General features: G+C 43.3%; 1 protein-coding gene across 13 annotated transcripts in view; it reads right to left on the bottom strand.

Moving 5' to 3' along the window:
• Positions 1 to 21,681, bottom strand: part of Mybpc1 (myosin binding protein C1) — an 86,645-nt gene extending 64,964 nt beyond the window's left edge. For 6 of the 13 annotated variants that reach the window (XM_037196837.1, XM_037196847.1, XM_028880302.2 and 3 more), the window contains exons 1-3: positions 21,430 to 21,681; positions 3,127 to 3,162; positions 125 to 166 (exon numbers count right to left, since the gene is read on the bottom strand). In XM_037196837.1, coding sequence (XP_037052732.1) covers positions 125 to 166; positions 3,127 to 3,162; positions 21,430 to 21,454 — 103 coding nt within the window. In that variant the 5' untranslated portion in view covers positions 21,455 to 21,681. The remainder of the gene's footprint in view (positions 1 to 124; positions 167 to 3,126; positions 3,163 to 21,429) is intronic. The other 7 variants (XM_037196848.1, XM_037196840.1, XM_037196849.1 and 4 more) reach the window with 3 other exon arrangements.
• Between the last annotated feature and the right edge of the window lie 345 nt (positions 21,682 to 22,026).

Genomic DNA, 22,026 nt, shown 5'->3' with positions numbered 1-22,026 from the left:
GAAAGCTAAGGCAGAGACATGTCACAGGTCACATGACCACCTACGGGAGGGGTGGGGATGGGGGGGGGCCCTTCCTGTTCTGACATGGTTGAAGTCTGTCTCACTCTCCCTCCCTCCCACTCACCTTTTGCTGGAGCGGTTCCCGCCTCTTTCTCTTTATTTGGTTCTGTGTGGAAAGTACAAGCACGTTTTTAAAAGTGTCTGACAGCACTTTATGGGGTGATGAGCAGTGAGTAGTGGGAGAGGGAGGGAAGTAAATGATGATGTTAATGATGCTACATACTCACGATGCTGCATATTAATCGGGAATTTGGGGATTACAGTTTAGAGTCACTTTAACCTTTAATCAAAGCAGTTAATAAATGTGATCGTTTTAAAAGTATATATATAAAAACATGCAATGCACATTTTGTTAAAATACATTTAACCCAGGGCTGGGTATGGTGGCATACTCTTTTAATCCCAGCACTCAGGAGGCAGAGGCAGAGGGTGTCTGGGAGTTCAAGGACAGCCTGTTCTATATACCAACCAAGCTTCAAGACAGCCAGGACTACACAGAGAGACCCTGTCTCAATAAAACAAACTCTTCCACCAAAAACAAAAAACAATATATATGCATATATATATACTTAACTCCACCATGTGGTATTATATACTATAGTAGAACTAAGTATACTATGAGGGTCACTTTAGAGTTCAGCCAGGGACGTTTTAAGGAACTTTGACCCATGTAAAGGGTCCCAATGGCTTAGCTTCTGACTGTTATAAGGAGGTATAAAAAGATTGTGAGGTGTGTGTAGTTTGAAAATGCTCATGTGAGCACATGGATCTCCTGCATTGGCTTGGGTAGCAATTAAAGTGTTACGAGGACAGTGGGATCAGGTTTTTATCAGTCGATGTCATCTACCTTCTGTTTCTTTCTGTTCGGAATCTATTAGAAATGAGAAGATAGTTTGTACAAGGTAATAACTGTTGGGGCTGGGGAAGAAGGGACGGCTCAGCAGTTAAGAGAACTTGCTGTTCAAACAGGAAGACCTAAGCTTGGATCCCAACACTCACGTCAGGTGGCTGACATTGCCTGTAACTCCCTCCCTCTTCTGGCCTCTGCTGCACCTGCACCTAGATCCATGTGCATGTACATTCACATAGATACCCGCACACAAACGCATCTTAAAACATAACATAACCATTTCATCCATAACTGGGTGTGGTGGCACACACTGTAATCCTATGGAAGCAAATTGATCACGAGTTCAAGACCAGCCTGAGATACATGAGACCCTGTTTCAGACAAACAAGAAAAAGAATTAAATACTGTTTCAACTTGAGTTCTGACCTCTATCTTCTGTTTTTCTTTCTATCTGTCTGTCTGTTTCTTTCTATAACTAGCAAGCCAGAGCTTGGCTTACTAAGGACTATTTTAGCAAAGTTTGAGAGGAGGCATTTTAGCCATAGTAACTCAATATTGTATAAGAAATATGAAATATGGCAGAATAAAGAAAACATTGTTTATAGCAGCCTAGCATAGCATCTGACCTGCAGGCAGAAGGGAAAGGCTCATCTGGGTTCTCAGTGTGCTCAGTGATGGCCAGATAAGCTTTACGAACAAGAAGAAAACACAGCAAGGAAGAGGATGATCCTAAGAAGAATGTCACACATCTCCAATGGCTTCAAGATAGACATCTGCAAAACACTAGATCCGGGCTTACCCACTTGACCTCATAGGGCATCAAGCCTGTTTGTTTTTTAATTTGGAAATTCAGCGGTATTCCTTACTATTTCAGGTTTTCAGTGATTCCTAGCTAGACAAAGAGGCTCTGTGAGCAGCCTGAATCCCCAAACTGCCCTCTGAAAAACAAAACAACAACAACAACAACAACCACAAACTATCTCCATGACCGAAAAGGTGCAGGATTCTCTCATAAATTTCTAGCAAAAACAGAAGGGAAGAGAGCCAGAAATTGAAATCGTATTCCATTTTACTTGAGCTTGGGAAGAACCAGTGAGCAATGGCCTCCCACCCCATGGCTCCGCACCTTGGCACCATATTGCCAACTCAGGCAACCGGCACATAATTGCGTAGTGCCCCGGGGCCTTATCGCAACATTGTGAGCATGTCAGTGTAGAGAAGCTGAGTTTTGTTTCATTGTTCTGCAGGCTGTGTCGTATTTACAATTTGACTACAAACCAACAATACAGGAAACTGTTTTCTATTTAGAACTCCATGCTGTGTCTGTACAGTGCGAGTTTTAGCTTTCCAGAGTTTGGAAGAGAGCCTAGTGTCCTTCTCCAGGGTTAGGGTGACATCTAGAGTTGTGCATGTGGTACGTGTCCAGTGAGTGATTCACCAGTCGCCTCCTTCAGGAGGAAGGGTGACAGGAAAGAGATTTTGTTTATTTGTTTACTTTTTTTTTGGCCTGGGTTGGGAGCTTTGGGGACAATGTGCATGATTTTGGTTTCTTTGTCTTGGCAGGAGCAGATATACAAATGATTCTTGAGGTCCACATTGGGGCTTGCTTATAATCCTTCCAGCTCTGTTCTTACATGTAAATCAGACTTCCTGTGTTTCTGGCTGTATAGGCACCTACCAAGAATTTTGCTGGATAGTTTTAGGTTTGTTCCCCCCTCCCCAACCTGGAAGGCCAGAGAATATTAACAATTCAAAAAATTGGGTCTGATATTGTGCCTCAGCAGTCCCAAACCAATCAGAAAACCTCCTAAAGAGTTTCTGAAGGTGCCTGATGGTGACATAGACCAACCAGCTTCGGGGTGAGACGAGATCCATTTTCCACGGCCACAAGAAAGATGTAAACTCTGGATTTTACTAAACCAGGGAAAGCTTCATAAACCCTTTGCCTTCACCAGTACAAAATATGGACCCAGCAACAACTTGTCCATAACCGAAGGACTTGGAAATAACCCCACAATCAATAGACGAAGTGCTATTTTAAATTCGGTTAACACACTGTGTGTTATTTTTGTTATCAACTTTTCACACCTGTCATCATCCAGTGTCTCAGTAGGGAATAGATTAAAGCTCACAGCATCCGAGAACGCCAGATCATGCTGGGATGGACTTCAGAATCTGCCGCTCAAACATGTGAGAGGGTGGATGGTTTTACTTACCTTCGGGGGGAGGAGCCGGGGCTGCCACTTCATTTTCTAGAAATGAAAAGGACAATGAAAGCGTTAGGCTCGTTTCTCAAGGGTAAGGGCTGTTCCACTCTGTCGGCCATCTTTTTGTACTTGCTGACCGAGGACCAAGGCACGCTGCCTCGAGGTGTGTGGCGTGAGCTGAGGACCTAAACAGCCTGATAGAGGTGGTATAATGTGATGCTGGAGAGGGCACAGGTGAGGTGGGGATCCAGGCTATGCTCGACACTTAGGTACTCATCCAAGGCTGGGAGGGGTGGTACACACCTCCAATGCCAGCACTTTCCGGGCAGAGACAGGAGAATTGGGAGTCCGGTGTCATCTTTGGTTACATACTGAGTTCCAGGACAACCAGGGCTATTCAAAATTCTGTCTCAAAATGTAAAAACAGACAAAACCTCATCCGAGCCAAGTGCAGCGCAGGTATTTACTTACTATTGCTAAGTTTGTTGCCCCTGCTCTGGAAAAAAATGGCCATGGCATTGATTTGATATCAGAGGGCTGCTGTGAGGATGAAAGGGGACCCAGCAGGTGGCAAGCACAGCCTGTGGAGCTTTAAATGAGGTCCCTTTAAGAGATGCCCTTGCGACAAAAGGAAAGGCCCCAAGGTGACTGCAGTGTGGTCCTTCCTCATGAGGACACTTTCTGTCCTCTGGTTCTGTAGCTCCCCATTTCATCACAAGGCAAAGCACTGGAAACAGAACCAACTCCTTCTCATGATGGTTTCTTTGGGTGTACATGCCTGGACTTCCGCCTACACTGACCAAGGAGTTCCGAAGCTCAGGGTGTGAGGTTTTACACATGACTTTTGCATATGCAGTAGTACGGAGCAGTGTGGCTGTGCAAGTCTGCTAAAGCACCTTCTGTTAGAGAACACACTATTTCCAAGCAGCCACAGGTGCACCCCAGGATGTAAGAGCATAAAGATGTCCCAGAGGGATTCCTGGCCACCAGAACTGGGTGCTATTGGTTCTGCATGACTGAAGCAGATGTGCTAATTCCAGAACAGCAAGAGGCTGCTGATGAAGACAATCTCCTTTGAAAGCATTTCCTCCTTGATCATTAAATAAAACCCAGAGAAAAGGAAAGTTGTATTTTAGGCAGATAATGGGATCCACGGTGCTTTGTCCTTGTCTAGGACGCCTCCCAGCGGCTTGGCTGTGGGAATACACAGGGCTTTAGCATAGGCAGACTGGGCTGAGAAAATAACCAATGGATTATGCCATGACAGAAAACAGAAAATGAGCAATGCGGGGGTGTGGGGTGCAACAATGTCTTTTTTAGAACATCATATTTTGTACCTGCTATAAACTTCAATTTGTTAATTTAATTTTTCAAATATTCTGGAGATCAGTAAGTATTTTACTATTTATTAATGAGGGAGAAGATGATAGATAGATAGATAGATAGATAGATAGATAGATAGATAGATAGATGGAGAAGTGGATAGATAGAAAGAGAGAGAAATGGATAGATAGATAGATAGATAGATAGATAGATAGATAGATAGATAGAGAAGTGGATAGATAGATAGATAGATAGATAGATAGATAGATAGATAGATAGATAGATAGATATCAAAGGAGAAGAGGTGTATAGCCTTATGTGCTAGCAGAAGATAATGTGGCAGGCTGTGAGGTCATTCACAGGAACAGTGGAAAGGCGTAGGTCCCTTTGGATGCCATTGACAAGGATGTTTTCATGCCTTTCACCTTGTCACGGAAAGTATCATTAATGCCGCTGTCCAGTAGAAGATGAAAGCCTCGGCCTCTTTATTTTCAGAGATCAGAGTGGAGAAATGGAAATCTCGTGTGGACAGCTTGGCTCTGGGTGAGCCGTCGAGACACACGGATGAATAGCAGAGAACCAGAGTGAGACGCCAGTCTTTCTGACACACTGTCTTTTGGTGTGAGCCATGGCTGCACTATGGCCAAGGACCTCTTCCCGGCCCTTTCTACAGAGAGCGCTGTGTGTCTCCTGATCCTTCCCGCCTGCAGAGTTGCGGCAGCTGTCCACTGTACTCCGGCGGCGTTCCATCCCATTATTCTGTCTGAGAAGACCTCCTAGCCACTGGCGTGGGGCTCCTCTCTCCAGTGTGGTATCCAAAGCCATGCTTGCATTTTCTTGCTCTTCTTCCTCTTACTGTGCCACGGCAGCCATTCTATTCCCGAGCTGTATTCTCCGTCCACCCTGTGACCTTCCTTCCGCTGAAGGTCACTGTCTTGTTCTTTTTCCCGGTGGGCCTTCTGCCTTTCCTCTGTGACTATGGGGATAGAGCTAGGTGGGCTCTGACTCAGTCTATCCTCCTCCACTGTTTCACTTGCATAGGCTTTGTCCATCTTTGTGGCTTCTCTCAAGGCCCTCTGTGCTGTGACATTCTGTTCTCCCTTCTTCCCTTGAAGTTCTGTGACCACATCACAATATACTACCTATCAACTATGGTTTAGCTATTTTCTAACAGTCTCGGTTGGTATACTTGTATCTCCCTTCTTCCCCAATTAAATATTGATAGGGATGCTTTTGAGCTCCCTGGCTTCTCCATGTATTGCTGAGAACACAATAAACACACAGGAAACTAAGTCACAAAAGAATGGAGAAAGGTTTCATGGATGGCCGTGCGTAAGCGCTCAAGCTGAATCGGGCTGCTAGTGTGCCCTCAGCCTTGCTGCTGAGGCAAGATCTTTCTACGGAGCTCTGGCTAACTTTAAACTTTCTGTGTGGCCCAGGCCAGTCTAGAACACATTGCAATCCTTCTGCCTCAGCCTCCGAAGTGCTGGGACTCCAAGGATGTATTACCACACACACGGCACAAGGCACATTTCCCAGGGACAGCTAGAGTGCTTTCAAATCCAAGTGGGGCCTTGGGTGAATTCTAACCCAACTCATTAGAATCATCTTGGATGCTGAAGCTGGAGACGTGCCCTGAATAGAAATTGTCTGTCTCCGTTCTGTCTGAAGGACCCATGCACTTTGCAGCAGGCCGAAATATAAAACACAAAATGAAAATTTTAGAGCCTTAATTCAACTGCCTCAAATCTGGAGGCCACTGTTCCAACAGCCAGCTGTGACAGACTGTCCAAATTGTGGAAACACTTTAGGCCATTAATGCTAAGCCATTTGTGTAAAGTGGAAATGAAAGTTGTGTGCCTGCTTGGGAAGGAAATGTGCCCTCTAAAGAACACAAAAAGTTCTTTGTTGTGTGCCCTCTAAAGAACACAAAAAGGTCTAAAGAACAAAAAGTTGCTTTGTAGCTGACACACAAACAGCAACAACTTACTAACACTGTTACGTTTAGATCTAACTTGTATCGACATTTTTAACTCTAGCAAGTTACTGTCCACCATTACCCCCTTCCGGCATGGGAACTGAAACCCCGACAGGCCCCACAGTTCATGAAGAGAAGCTAGGCTCTGTACCTTCTTCCCTCTAGGACACAGAAGGAAGTTGGCCTCCATACCTTCTTTCCCATCAGGCTAACGGGAGAGCCCAGGCTCTGTAGCAGGGCCGGCTGGCACTTCCGTTCTCAGTTGCTCTGCAGGAGGCTGAAGAAATGAATGGACAGACTTTCCAATATCATTACCTCACGGTCCCCTCATATTGGTCACTGTCAAGGTCACGTAATCTCTTACTCTGTCCCACCTGCAGTAACGTGCCTCAGTTTCCCTGTGAGGAACTAACAACAGAGCCTCCCCCTCAGAGAAGTTGGCAGGAAGGAATGCGTTATACGTCACCACTTCCTGGTTTTTCTTAATTATTTTTACCTGGCCACACCTGAACAAGAAACAAATGTCTGCATATGCCGCCTGTTAAGGATTTGCCTAATTTCCAGGACTGTGGACTTCCCACTGTTAGAACGTGTTTGGAATTGGGCTGGGGACTGAGGAGGCAGCCAGGGATGGGACAGATGTGCTGGCCCCCTCCATCCTAACTGTAAAGTGGGAACTACTACTAAATTAAGTACAATTCATGGTTAGCATTGCAGTTCACGAGTTAGGTAAGTAGGTCAATCATCAGCCAGTCATCAACTGTACTGAAACAGAAAGGGTAAGGGGGGAAATCTCCCCGTCATTTCCAGGGCATTCGCACAAAGAATTCATGTAACTTGGAGGTAAGAGGTGACCAGGAATGGTGATAGCCAAGCAGACTTGACTCAGAAAACCAATCATTTCCAAAGTTTCAGCACCCCCACGGGGTGTCCTTTAACATTACCTATAATGCTGTTCTCCTCTCTCTCCCTCTCTCTCTCTCTCCCTCTCTCTCTCTCTCTCTCTCTCTCTCTCTCTCTCTCTCTCTCTCTCTCATGTCTTTGTCTCAGACAGACCCTCCCATGCTGTCTTGCCACTAAAATCATTTGCACGCACCCCAAATTCATTGACTGTTCCTGTGACAGTCATTCACTAACAGCAATGTCCCTCACACCCCACTGACAGGGGCACCCATCAGCCATCACTTGCCGAGCCCCCACTATGAATGTGGCAAAAGCAAAAGGCTAACAAAAGTGGCCGAGAGAGGAGAGGTCCACACATGTAAGGAACTCACGGGCAAGTGATTTGTCTGTGAGTATGGCTTTGTTTCCCCTCATCTCTCCGTTCTAACAACACTCAGGACGCACTGCCTCCACGGACTCTAGAGCTTCAGAAACTGCCATGTGCCCAGGATCCCGTCACACCATGGATTCTGACTGGAGGTCAGCTCCAAGTTCAGAATCGTGCATTTCTAACAGGCTTGGTAGGCACTGCCCGGGGCTGCAGGTCCACAGCCCACACGTTGAGCGCCAAGGCTCAGCTCAGACCCCTAAAGGTCACCTGCTCCTCCCCCGTTTTCAAAGATGGTTGTGAATGCTAAAACATTTACAGTAGCTGGGGACCTTTCTTCCCTCTTTGGTCACAAGCCTCTTGAGGACAAGGCCCGTCTTCTCTTCCTTTCCAAGTTCCACACAGCAGGTGCTCCGTAAATATAGCCGACTGGCAGGCAGTTCCTACCCGCACAAAAGCCCCTTCTCCTCCCTGCCAAGAAATCAAGAACTGTCCCCTGGTGCTCTGTGAGCAGCTTTCTTCAGCTGCATTACCCACAGGGAACACTATGTCTTCCATTGCTATCCCTCCTGCTGGCTGAGGCTCCCGGGCATCCGCCCAAAGCCATCTTTCAGATTTCATCTTACTGTCATCGCGGGTCTTGCATTTCTTAACAAGGGCAGGAGAGCAAACATGGCCGGGGTTTTGGCTCTCTGGGGACAGCACACCCCTTCCCTTTCTAAGGAATCCGCCCCCTTTAAAATCTAGGCTGGAAAGGAACTAGAATCAAGGAACCTGCCCCCCCAGTTTCTAGGCAAGTGTCCCCCTAAGTCAGCCATGGCAGGTATGTTGATACCTGGTTCCCTGCGTAGTCGTGGCCAAGGTGTACGTCTTTTGGTAAACTCTAAATCTTAAACAAGCAAATAGATACTGACTAAGCCAGATGCCACTAAGTTTCTACCTACTTAAAAGCCAAAAGACCAAGTCTGATCTTTGTGGACCAGCTGGACAAAGGCAGCTTTTTGCCTCTTCTCTTTGTACTTATTCCTTACCGGAAAACGTGCCAATAAGATGGTGTGGGAAAGCAGGGATGCGTACTTTGCTAAAGAAAGAGAAGGAGGAAGAAGGGGTAAGGAGGGGGAAGAGGAGGAGGGAAAGAGGAAGGAATAGCTGGGGGGACAGCACAAAAATGAGGGGATTCTGCAGTAACGATGATGCCAGCTTCTGGCTTCCCAGAGCAGCGCGGCTGGTCTTTGATCTTTTCGAGTTCATAACAGGCCTTCCCCTTCCTCTGCGACGCTGAAATGCTTTCAAATGCTTGATCTATTTATGGTGGATTTTTCCTATGAGCACCTACTGTAAAAAGCACAGGTATGCCGCCAATGGCATGCCCGAGCAGCTTGTGCCCAGGCATTCTAATTGACGGGCACCGGTGGCAGCCATGAGACAGCCTCCTACGTGGCCTTCAACTGCTAAAGAAACATGGGGAACCAGAGGCTCCATAAATGGTGCGAGTCTCTCCAGTGGAAGCCGTTTCCGCTTTCAATGCCAAGGGCTCAGTGGTTGGTAACTAGGGAGGTGGGGGTCTGAACTCTTAGGTGGTATTACGCTCTCTGTATGTCCACTCAAGTGGCATAACTCAACCTCGTTCTCTCTTTTTCATAGGCTCACTACCTCTAACAAAACTATCATACTAGTTCTGCATAATAAAACTATTACATTATTGTATTTTATATTGTCATGTATTTTAACAACACATTATCATTAAAAAATATTCTGTGAACCTTTAGGGATAATTCCATATAAGCTGTCATGCTAGTTTTACATAATAAAACTTATTACATTGTTGTATTTTATATTTTATATATTTAAACAATACATCATCATTAAAAGTATTCTGTGGCTGGGCAGTGGTGGCATGCGCCTTTAATCCCAGAACTTGAGAGGCAGAGGCAGGTGGATCTCTGTGAGTTCGAGGCCAGCCTGGTCTACAGAGAGAGTTCCAGGAAAGGCGCAAAGCTACACAGAGAAACCCTGTCTAAGGGAAAAAAAAAAAAAGGATTCTGTGGAGCCTTAGATATAATTTCATTTAATTTTGTATATTATGGAGGACATAATTAATTATACCACATGAATGTTACATGGGTGCAGAGAAGGCAGGAAGAACACATAAAAAATTGTTATCATTGGTTGCTGTGGCTATATGTCTTTTATGGCTTTCATTCTGTCCCCTATTGAGGAAACTTCTAAAAAATGAATCTTCTAAAGCCAGCCTTTGGTAATATGACTTTGAGGACAAAATGGTGTCGTTTGTTTATTTTTGTGATGGAGTCTCACTATGTAGACCAAGTTAGTCTTGCATTCCTCCTATATCCCCCTCATGAGTGCTGGGATTACAAGAGTGGTCCCATCTTCAGACTTAATCATTGTTTATACTGTTTAAACACATATTGTGTGTGTTGTGTGTGTGCACATGTACCAAAGCGTGAATGTGGAGGTCAGAAGGCAGGAGTCGGGTCTACCCTTACACCACTTGGGCCCCAGGTAGTAAATTCAGGTCCTCAGGTTTGGTAGCAAGTACCTTTTTTTTTTTTTTTACCTGATGCGCTGCTGCTAGCCTGTATTTCTTATTCTTGAGATAATATTCTGAGTGTAAAATAGAAAATGTGACTATTTTATATACTGTAAACATCAATGATGTTGACTTTATCCAACCTACTATAATAAAGTCACTTCTGGGAACATAGCAATTTCTCTGTCTTTTTCTGTTAAAAAGACGATGAGCATTTGTTGACAGTAGACCCTGGCACTACATACTTGATCCACTTGGAACCTCATCATACTGGAAATAGCCTCAATATAAAGCATGGTTTACATGGAGACGTTCATCTTACCATTTAGGGAAATATTGACTATATTATTACTGTCACCAAAAAATTAACAAACATTTGATTTATAGGAATAGTTCTCAGAGTATAGGCTGGGAGTCCTAAGTCCCCAAGACTCTTCTAGAGAGTCTAGACTATCACAGTTATTTCCGTAATTTTAAGATATTATTTACATTTTTCATCCATTGTCTCTTACAAGTAAATAGTGAAGTTTTCCAAAGAACACACACACACCCCATGTGATGACATCAGTGTGCTGACAGCTTATAGAATGTGTGCGCATATATTTGTATGCTTGAAACATCTTTTGATTTTTAATTTACTCAAAAATAACAATCGGAAACTGGCCAGTGTCCTCAATCACTGAGAGTGATTTGCCTGCAGCCGTAGCCACTTCTGAGGTTGAGGATGGAGTATCTCCTGAGCCTTGGCAACACAGCAAGGTCCTGTCCTACAAGCATAAATAAGTATATATCTGAATATATGTGAAATATGTATCTGATTTTTTGGGGTAATGTCTTTTTAATGTGAATAAATTCATGTTATATACTTCATTTGGAGCTTTGATTGATAAAACTGTGAAGCTGCCCTGGGGGTTCAGTTCCCAGCACCCACATGGTGGCTCACAACTGTCTGTAACTCCAGTTCCAGGGAATCTGACACTCTCTTCTAGTACTGCATGCCTGTGGTCCTCAGATACACATGCAGACAAAATACTCGGATACATAAAATAATAAATAAATCTTTTTTTTTTAAATGTAGCTAGACATGGAGGTGCACTCTTTTAATCCCAGTACTCAAGAGTCAGAGGCAGCTTGATCTCTGTGAGTTCAAGGCCAGCCTGGTCTACAGAGCAAGCTCTAGGACAGTCAATGCTATGTATTGAGACCCTGTCTCAAAAGAACAAAACTGAACACTGATTTTGGGGGTAGTAACTTGGTTTTCTATGGGCACAATGATAGAGACAAAAGGGTAATGTTGCCCAATATTGCCTCCTCTAACATTCATTTACCTAGCAATTCAATCATCCAGATAACAGCTGCTGACCTGAAAATTTACAAGGGCCTCTGGGGAGGAAAACTCATTGCATCCTGATCCTCTAGCATCCTTCATCCTACGACCCCTGAGCTGTACCAAAGTCTTGAGTGAGCATAGAACACGGGCCTCGGGGGAGGCAAGCCGGATGCTTAGAGGAGCAACTTTAAAGGGGATGCTCACCTTTAGGTGCCTACCCTGTGTTCGTGTGGCTTGAAAGTGAACGCCTTCTTAAATGCTGGCTCTTCTCAAGGTGGCACTAATCCCTCTGCAGCTAGATCCATCACCCCACGTGAATAACATCAGAGGGAGGGGTTTCATCCAGTGACAGACAGAACAGCAGGAAAGCTGTTAATGACTTGATGTTGATTTTAAAAGCCAGTGATTTGGATTCCTGGGATACCATGTTCTACAATATCTGTAATATAAAGCATCGCTAAATTGCATCCACTGTGCTTGGTCTATTCTTTTTGGTTTTTGAGATGGAATCTCATGTAGCCCAGGATGACTTTACACCCGCTGGGTGTCTAAGGATGACCCCTGCTGCTACCTCTGTACTTCTGGATTGCAGACGCACACCACCACACATAGCTCCCACTCTGATTCACTTTTAAACTGTAGAGATTTGTTTTTAAGTACAGGTATATCACATTTAGAAATGTCTCTGTCCACTATTGGTTGAAACGCTCAAGATTCCCAGGGTCTAGAAGAAAGCCTACCCTTAGCACTACGCACAGCCCCACTCTTTAAAGTGACTTAACCCACGTCATCCGGACTCGTCTGCTGTGGCCACATGTTGCTGAAGACTGCACCCTAAGGGACGGATTCTGACGATTTCAGTGACTCTCCATTCAGCCTGATGGAAGTTCCCTAAATCCACAGGGATTTTTTTTAAACCCTCGGTTAGCTTGTGTTTTTGTTTGAATTATTCATGTTTTAGCTCATGGTGCCGTTCCACACTGAAAGAGGATGAAGACGCAGGCATTTTTACATAGCAACAAGTAGAAGATGTTTCACCCAGTACAACAACTTGCTTCTTTAATCTCTCGCTTCCAAGACAATCAAAGGGAGGTCAGAATGGCCCAGACAGGGACAGCCATTGGGTAAAGCCGGACTCAACTTGAAGGAATTGAAATACTTTAGCAATCATCGAAGGGAGATTATTTCACAGGTGATTTCATTGTTGATATTTTTCTCTTTAAGTTCCCCAATGTGCCTTTCCCTGGGGTCTGTTTTATTGACTTCTGTTTGTAGTCAGATGTTGTGGGATTAAAAACCTCTTCAAGACCTTCTTCCAAGCGCCTGCTGGGGCTCACTTTGGTTGACTTTTTAAAAATAGAGGAAAGAGAGTCCTGACGCCAGATGGAGCCATAAAAAGAAGATTCCAGAACAATAAACATGGTGGCACTCGATTTGTTGTTACCCACCACATGCACATGCAGTCAAGACCATCTCCTTATGCAATTACCTGAGAAAAATTCAGAGTCAGGAAGACCGACCCCTGAAGGCAGCTCTGTGTAGAGAAATCTAAAGTCCCTCAAACCCAAGTCAAGTCGTAACTGTTGGTGACAGTTATAGGCTCAGCTACTCAAGGTGACACTTTCATCTAAGTGGGAAGGTCATACCCCTACAACAGAGCAATAGAGAAATAGCTTGGTGTACTTTTCTTTCTGTCAGCCGGAGACCCCCCCACACCATCCATTTCAGTGGGAACACAACAGAGACCCCGGAGTGTCGACCTTTTTTTGAATTGGGTTAAAACTAAGATGTTTCACTTTGAGTAAAATAAGGTCATGCTCCGGGTGACAACGATGGCCATCATAATGATTCCTGCTCTCAAGCTATGTGGCTTTGCCTGCCTGTAATCCCAGCTCTCAAGAGACAGAGACCAGAGGACTGCCAAGTTCAAGGCCGTCCAGGGCTCCACGGAAAGAACCAGGCTAGCTAAAGCTACATAGCAAGACTCTGCTTCCAACAAACAAACAAAAACCACCTAAAACAAAACAAAAGACAACCTTTTCTGGTCATGTGTTATAAATATTAACAAAGGTTAAGAGGGAACAGCCATCGTCACGGCCTAGGCTGTTGGAAAAACAAAGCTGAGATCACATGCACAGTTCTGGGCTCACTGCTTGCAGTCTTGCTGTATGGTGGGTCATGTTCTGAACACTTTACCTGATTTGTTTCCATTTTTACAAACACCTTGTGAGTCGGGTATCATTTTAGTCACAGTTTAGACGTAAGAGAATCAAGGCATAGAAAGTATATGGAACTCAGTATATGGTTCAGCAGGAATTTAAGCTATCTAGACTGTTCATGCACATTATCCAGTAACGTTTTAGTGAGAATGTTATTTAATAGGCATAAAGAAAGGCTGAATAAGCCAGGTGGTGGTGGCACATGCCTTTGATTCCAGCACTCGGGAGGGCAGAGCCAAGCGGATCTCTGTGAGTTTGAGGCCAGCCTGGTCTACAGAGCGAGATCTAGGAAAGGCACCAAAACTTCACAGAGAAACCCTGTCTCAGAAAAACAAAAGAAAAGAAAAGAAAACAAAGAAAGGCTGAATACAGGACAATCTTAAAGATATCCAACTACAAACACGATAAACTAAAATGTTCAATTCTATGAATAAGCGAACTTTTGATATAAATAGAACATTGACCACCGTGTGACATTTTATAAAAGGCAAAGATATAAGCAGAGCATTCCTGGGGAGTTTAAAGAAGAGATTTGACACTATCTGGAGATGACCTGAATGATTTTGAAAAAAGAAAATGTTTTGCTTAAATAGGCAAACACAAGTCAAAAAGTGAGTAAGACAAACCCTAAGACCTAATACCTGACATGCATTGTAACTCTAGATATTACATCAGTGTGCCAAACTGGCCCACACAGAGGTTCTTGGGGAGCAGAGAAGAGCAAAAATCTTATCAGAGTGGATTTAAGCTTGAAAGGCAGAGTGAAAGTCAGATTACTGTCTGTTTCTTGTGAACTCATTTTAGAGAGAGAAACAAGCATGGGATGGATGGAATGAGCCTCGTCTGCTCTCTGCCAAGACTGTCGACCCACACCTGCCCAGATGAGATCGAAAAGCTCACCCTGGAAGGACATGCGAAGACTCTAAGAGCTCTGCCCTGCGAGTGGGACCACCCTGAAATCTGGCCTGCCACCTATCTGTCTGGCTGTGCAAATGCAGTCTGTGTGGGTTAAAGCTGACCCTGTCCACCCAGAACAAAAAAAAACTATGGGGGAGGGGGTCATAGTCTCTGTTTATGAAACAATTTGCTGCCTCTGGGAAATGTCAAAGTCTTGGTTCTTTTTCATAATCTGATCTTTGCTCATCACTGTGTTCTCAATTTTGAGGAAATGGCTCTTGAATAAGAGCTGGACTCTTCACAATTTACTGAACTCAGAACATACAACTCAGGAGCTGTCTTCCTGGGAAATTATTGGGCTTCTCCAGGATGCATTACCCTGAACCAACCAAAGGGTTTCAGAAAAACAAAACAAAACAGACTTATCTGTCAAGAACGGGCATCAGGTGATGATAAGGCAGGGCTAATTTCTTATTGCTGGAATTTCAGCCTGATATTGGTTATCTAACACACACAAGTATACTTAGAGATGTGACCTAGCATGAGATTCGGCACAGGAGTCACTGATGGCCAAGAGTACTTAGTGTCACTTAATGGAGCCTTCCTAGAGGTACTGAGGAAAGAGTTTAGCTAAAAATAGGAAAGTTTCATAATAAGTCTTCTTTACTGGTCCATAAAGACTCTAAATTGACATTTTAAAATAAACTGGTCATAAGAAATTTAAGGAAAGAGACCAAGCATGCTTGCTAGTCTGTGAAAGCAAGAGCAATCATTACACAGCGACCTCTTCTCAAAGATCCCTAAGATTTAGGAGAATATATTTGCAAGAATATTGCAGAAGATTGTTTCATTCATTTTTTTTTTTTTTTTTTTTTTTTTTTTTTTTTTTTTTTTTTTTGGTTTTTCGAGACAGGGTTTCTCTGTGTAGCTTTGTGCCTTTTCCTGGAACTCACTTGGTAGTCCAGGCTGGCCTCGAACTCACAGAGATCCGCCTGCCTCTGCCTCCCGAGTGCTGGGATTAAAGGTGTGCGCCGCCGCCGCCGCCGCCGCCGCCGCCGCCGCCGCCGCCGCCGCCACCACCCCCCGGCTTCATTCAAATTTTTAAAGAGACTTTATTTGAAAGTAACTTCAGTTTGGGTAGCTTATTCCAACATGGATGGACTTTAAAATTGCTGTCAATAAGGAACCACATGTGTGTGCCCAGGGACGCTGAAAGTGAATATTTGAAACACGGATAAGATGATGCAGGTAATACTAGTACTGGAGAGGCTGAAGGAAGAGAGATGGTGAGTTCAAGGCCAGCTTGAGCTACACAGTGAGACACTATTTAAACAAAAATTAAAGTGTTTCAAGGCCAGAGCCATGTCTCAGACCAAAAACAAAGCAAGGCACGGAGAAAGTCTAAGTCCTTGACAGGTTTCCTTCCCTTGAGCTTCCCGGAGAAGCAGACAGCATTTGGCCATCTTACCTCTTGACTTCTCTGCTCTTTGAAATTCCTTGGAAGCAAGAGGGGGACTCCTTTGCATGCCCTGGATGAGAGCAAGGACACAATTTGTTTTCCTATAGTTTTTAAAGTGTTTTATTTAGAGAGCTTGAGAGGAAAGAATCACCCGGTCCTTTATTTATCTCCCTGACAGGTGCAGTGGGATGATCATAAAAGCAGACACTGAGAAAGAGAATTCTGCCAAGCATTAAGCCTCCCCAGGGTGTATTTCCCCAGAGCATTCCTTCATACACGCACAGCCCATGCCTGCACTGTCAAGGCAGCTCTTTTCTGAGCGGGTTGGGTGGGTGGAGGGGGTGAGGTAATACTATAGTACTTATTCATATATCTTCTTCTTGACGTTTCATAGATCTTCTCTGAGAATAGCATCTTACTCAGTAGCCCAGGTTAGCCTTGAAGTTTCCACTCTCCTAGTCAGCCTCCTGAATGTTGAAGGTATAGACACATGTCACCACAACACACCTCACGATGTAGCTTGCACACGCCTCATTCGAGCTTTTTATTTGATCTACATGCTCATGCAGAGTTAGAAGGAAAACAGTTGCTCTCCATTTAAAAAAAAGAAATGCCTCCTCCTTTCTCCTGTATTCTTCTATCTTGTTTCCTATACATTAACTTCCCCCTAATTTAAGAAATATATATATATATATTCACATGTATATATTCATATATATTTGATTTCCCAAATCAAGTTTATTTGGGGACTTCAAATAAGTCACCCAGTGGCTTGCATGTGGAACCTGAAGGTCAGTGAGTAAATACGAGAGGGAGGCGTCCCGTCACTGGGCTCCTTTTCTGACGATGACTAAGCCCAGAGTCATGCTTAGAAATAGGCAAGAGGTGAAGGATGCCACTTTAGTTTCAGATTGGTTTTTATACTCCGCAGAACTTTAAGATGTTCTAGGGACCAGGAAAGAAAAGTAAAGGAAGTGGGGAAGGCTGCTGGACTGAAAAAGATCTCTGTGACCATGTTCCCTCCTGTTCCCACCAAAAATGACCCAAGAACACACAGCAGATACTTTACATTGAGTGTCCATGCAGCGGAAGAGCCCTGGCTTTGATTCCGGAAGTTATCGAATACACCTTTACAATTGCAGTCATAAATGGCCCTCTGCTTGTCCTGTGTCTTGAGTGTTCAAGAAAGGATCCAACGTGAAAGGAGAAAACGTTGACAATGCCAACAGGTATTTTGGTGGATGCACAGGACCAAAAGGAACTATTGATTTCTTCTGATGAGTTACATATGCAAAATATAATAGCACCCGATATGTGACAAAGCAAAGGTAAAATTCATGATGAGGCCTCAACTCAACGTGTGAGAAAAGAATTTTTCAAGAGAGCATAGAATCTAACAGTTAACCATTACATGCAGATTCTAAAGAGTCAGGCCTTGTGGCATTCATCATTACATGCTGCAGAAGTACAAGTACAATAATTTTTATGTGTTTAAGCATCATTTGTATTACATTTATAATTTTATTACATTTTATTTAATGAGTGTGTGCATGTATGTGTCTGTGTGTTTGTCTGTCTGTGTGTGTCTGTATGTGTGTCTGTCTGTCTGTATATGTGTGTGCATGTATGTGTCTGTGTGTTTATCTGTCTGTGTGTGTGTGTCTGTCTGTGTCTATGTGTGTGTGTGTATCTGCCTGTCTGTCTATATGTGTGTGCTTCTCTGTGTGTGCATGTGTGTGTGTGTCTGTGTGTCTGTCTGTCTTTGTGTGTATGTATGCATGTATGTATGTGTGTGTCTGTGTGTGTGCACGTGTGTGTCTGTCTCTCTGTGTGTCTGTCGTGTGTGCATGTGTGTGTCTGTCTGTGTCTCTGTGTGTATATGTATGTATGTATGTATGTATGTGCGTGTGTCTGTGTCTATGTGAGCCTCTGTGAGCATGTGGAGGTCAGAGGACAGCTTTGTGGGAGCTGGCTCTCTCCTCTCACCAAGTGGGTCTCATGGGTGGAACTAAGGTCGTCAGGCTCTGCAAGTGCCTTTCCTTGCTGAGCAGCCTCGACAACCCCATAATATTTTTAAACTAATAAAGATTCTATCCCAAGAAGAAACACTATTAAAATTTCTTAATTTTGTGTGGATAGTTTCTTTTTGACAGGAAAAAGAAAAATTTCCAGAGGCAGTTTATTTCTTTACACACCAGGACCCAGAGCAGCAATTATCCTTGAAGGACTGAAGAAGCCACCTTATCTATCTGTCTGAAATGGAGCACGTAGTGCTTAATTAATAGTTGATATGTAAATGAATCCATTAGCAAGGCACTCTGGGAGATTCCTAACAACAGACGCTTCCTTTCAGCATCTTTTCTCACCATCTGATTAGACAAATATAATGACTTCAGAGTCTATATGAACACAGAGCGTAGGATAGGTCCATGGGGTGAATAACACAGTTGTCTGAGCGCATCGGCAGCTGGAGAAACAGAGAGGAGACAGTGGGAAGCAGTTACCTCTGCTCTAGGCAAGGATGGAGCTCAATAGCAGAGCACACACCCAGCATGCGTGAGGCCCTGGATTTGACCCTCAGCACCACCCAGGGGAAAAGATGCTTTCTGTTTCCAAATGGAGTCCTTGAGATAGCCAAAATATTTTCATACAGACTAATTCTTTCCACTAGACTTCCTCCTTGAGGTCCAAAGCTGCACCTGTTTTTCTCATCCTCAGAATGACCCACTCCCTGAAGAACTGACATGACATTCCCAGAATTAGGCCACTGCAGGTTGGAGGCACCTTTGGGTGCTGAAAACTCCGTCTCTTTGCCAGATCCTATCAAGGCTCACAGCAGTAGTCCAGCCCTTCTGGGCATGGTGTTCCCAGCTGGGGAGGAGAAGGCAGATCCCTAGGACTGGAGGAGCCGGTTCCTTGGGTGAATATCTGCATTATCTGCAGGTAGTTCTGAAGCATGGCTGGTTTATTCTTGGTGCTGTCCTTCAGAGGGCAGCTTCCACGCAACAAGACAACCGTGGTTACATGAAATCATCGAAACAGTGTAGCCATTTCAGACCAGCACAGCAATTACCACATTCTTCAGGATGTAAATGACTGATTGCCAAAAGCAGCAGTTTCATCAAGGCAAGCTTGGGACACAGCTCCTTTAACAATCAGTTCTGCTGGTAAGGGAATTAAAAAAAGGAAATCGCTGTACTTCCTCGATGGGTTTTAAATATATCAGTGATGCTTTTTGGGATGCCACTTCTCACCATCCAAATTTAAACTAAGCAAAGAATCTATGGGTATAAAGTTACTGTCCTGGTGGAGGGCTCCTACACGGAATACCAAAAGTACTTTGACAGCAAAAGAAACTCGTGGAGACTTTAGTATTCATGTAGATTTATTTTTCAAATAGATAAAACATATAGTATAAATATATATGAGAGGAAAAATATGGTGTCTTCTTCCTAGCTCTGTAATTTCCTTCTCTCTAAGTGTAGAAGAGATTGGATCAAGTTGCCAAACCAAACACAAAACTCCACTGCATCCAGCAGGCAGAATCATTTAATTCGCTTAATCGGTCCTGTAGCCTAGAACCTTACTAATTAATCTTCCAGCTTTCTTGTTATTTTCAGTTGGGATGTCAAACAACAAATGAAATTCAGAATAATTAAAGTAATCTTCTGTTTTCAATTGGGAATCAGAAAAGGCATTTCATCCAAGTAAGCCTCCAAGAGGCAAGTCAAGTGACCCATCAGATAAAAGGGACATTTAATACACATGTAAATCATTTGCCTCACAAATAAGACACTTTTGATACAGTGTTAGACACACTTCCCCACAGTTGGGATTAAGTTCCCATATTAATGCATGCATTTGGTGTGGTTATTTTGGGAGGAAGACTTCATCCATCAATGCTCTCTACCGCTAAGTAGAGCCAACCTGTAACTGATCACCCCAACCTGTCAGCACTGACTACCTAATTACATAAAGAAAAACACTTAAAAGCCTCTTCACAATTTGGTTAGTATCTCAACTTCATTTCAACATGTGGCATCTTTTTCAAAGTTCTTCAAAATAATGGTAACAAGCACTTTTAAGAATTAAAAATTAAGCAGAGAGCCTAAATATTTTTTTATGTTCTCTGCTAATCTTGTGTGTGTGTATCTGTGAGTGCCTACAAGTGCGCTTTTATGTGCAGAGGAGAAAAAAAAAAGATTAAAAAGCCCCAATGAAACTGATTTGATTTAAATATTTATATTTTGTATTAGTCCCAGAGAAGCAAAGCATCAGAAACTTGGCTTGAAACTCAAAGGTATTCCTCTCCTCTGTAATCGTTAGTAAAGGATGAAAGATTTATAGCATCTGAAGAGAAACCAGAGTGTGAGATGATATTTACAAAAGATGTTTCTACTAAAAATTAGTTGATATATTTGTGTGATAATGTGCATTTTACTATTTTCATAGTCATTTACACCAACTTGCTTACATTATTGACTAGCAATTTTAAAATATTGATCTTTTTATAAAAAGGAGAGAATTTTCTTCTAATGAAGACTATTCCTTAATTATTTTTCTTTTTTATTCTCATTTTTTTTTCAGAGCTGAGGACCGAACCCAAGCGCTCTACCACTGAGCTAAATCCCCAACCCCTCGATTGTTTTTTTTAAAGACTAAATATTTTGAAATTGTACATAGCAAAACTCAGGAGCGGGTTCAATCGACCAGTCATTATCAGAAAGATTTCCTTTTCAAGTAAGAATTTCAAAGCTGAGTTCCCAAAGCAACAATCAAATCCATCTGTATATTTTAAATGCCTCCCTGTGGAAAAAAAAATAGTAAAACTACAAATAATATCACACATTCTTATTTGAAGACTTGACCGCATTTATCAAGTGTTTGAGAAGGCGTCCCACACACCCCACCCCTGTGCACGGCAAACAAGGTGGAAATTTTGAGAAACAAAGTAAGAAAATAAGCTTGAAAATGCAGCCTCCTCCCCACGAACAGTTAATATCTTTGATCTAAGCATTTTAAAGACCTGTTAAAATTGAAGAATAGAATTTTCACTCAATCATTGGAATCAATACTGCTTTATAAACTCTATCAGATGTTTCTCAGTTGATTATATAGTCTTATATTTTTCTTCTGGCCTTTTCATACTCGAGAATTTTATCTTTGCATCCCAGTCATTCTACTGTTTTATAGTCTGTCTAAAAAAAGAACCAGAGACCTGTTCAAAAATAAACACCAAAATACATATTAAAGAGTATAACAAGAAGATTTATGGGTGTTCTTACCCTCTTTCTTAGTGGGTTCTGGCATGACCACAAGAAAAGGTTACTCTCCCGAGAGTTTTCTCCCTCCTGCACCACTTGACAGAAACCCCAAGAAGAGTGGAGAGACGTGCGGGTCAGTGTGACAAGCAGCTGCAGAGGTATCGAACGCTTTTATACAGCCTCCCGACATCAATCATGTTGGCGCCTCCCTTCCTCGGCACAGGGATGCTGAAACCTGACAGCCCTGGGACCTTGCTCACATCTGTTGTCTGTGCTCTGCTCCCTCGCCTGCTGGAAGGAATCTCCTGCCCCTCTCTGTGTGGCAGATGCGAGCACCTCTAACTTTCTAAATTCAGCCGTAGCCTCGTGCTCTTGCCTGTTCTTTTCTGTCCCACGGACAGATGCATGTGCCGACTCAGCAGCGCATGGAGGCTTCTGAGTCATAAAATAAATACATGACAGTCATACATACACAAGCCTGGCTTCTCTCTGAGTTTTCACTAAGACTTGAAAGAAAAAAAAATGATATATTAAGATGATCATTTTTATTCCCTTAGATGTTCATTTTCCTTATTTCTTAATTACTGAGATTAAAATTTTTGTATTGTATTTCTACAC

This window comes from Peromyscus leucopus, chromosome 18 (genome assembly GCF_004664715.2).
Source record: "Peromyscus leucopus breed LL Stock chromosome 18, UCI_PerLeu_2.1, whole genome shotgun sequence".
NCBI classification, from domain to species: domain Eukaryota; kingdom Metazoa; phylum Chordata; class Mammalia; order Rodentia; family Cricetidae; genus Peromyscus; species Peromyscus leucopus.
Note: the sequence above shows the minus strand (reverse complement) of the source record. Positions and strands in the feature narration are given on the sequence as shown.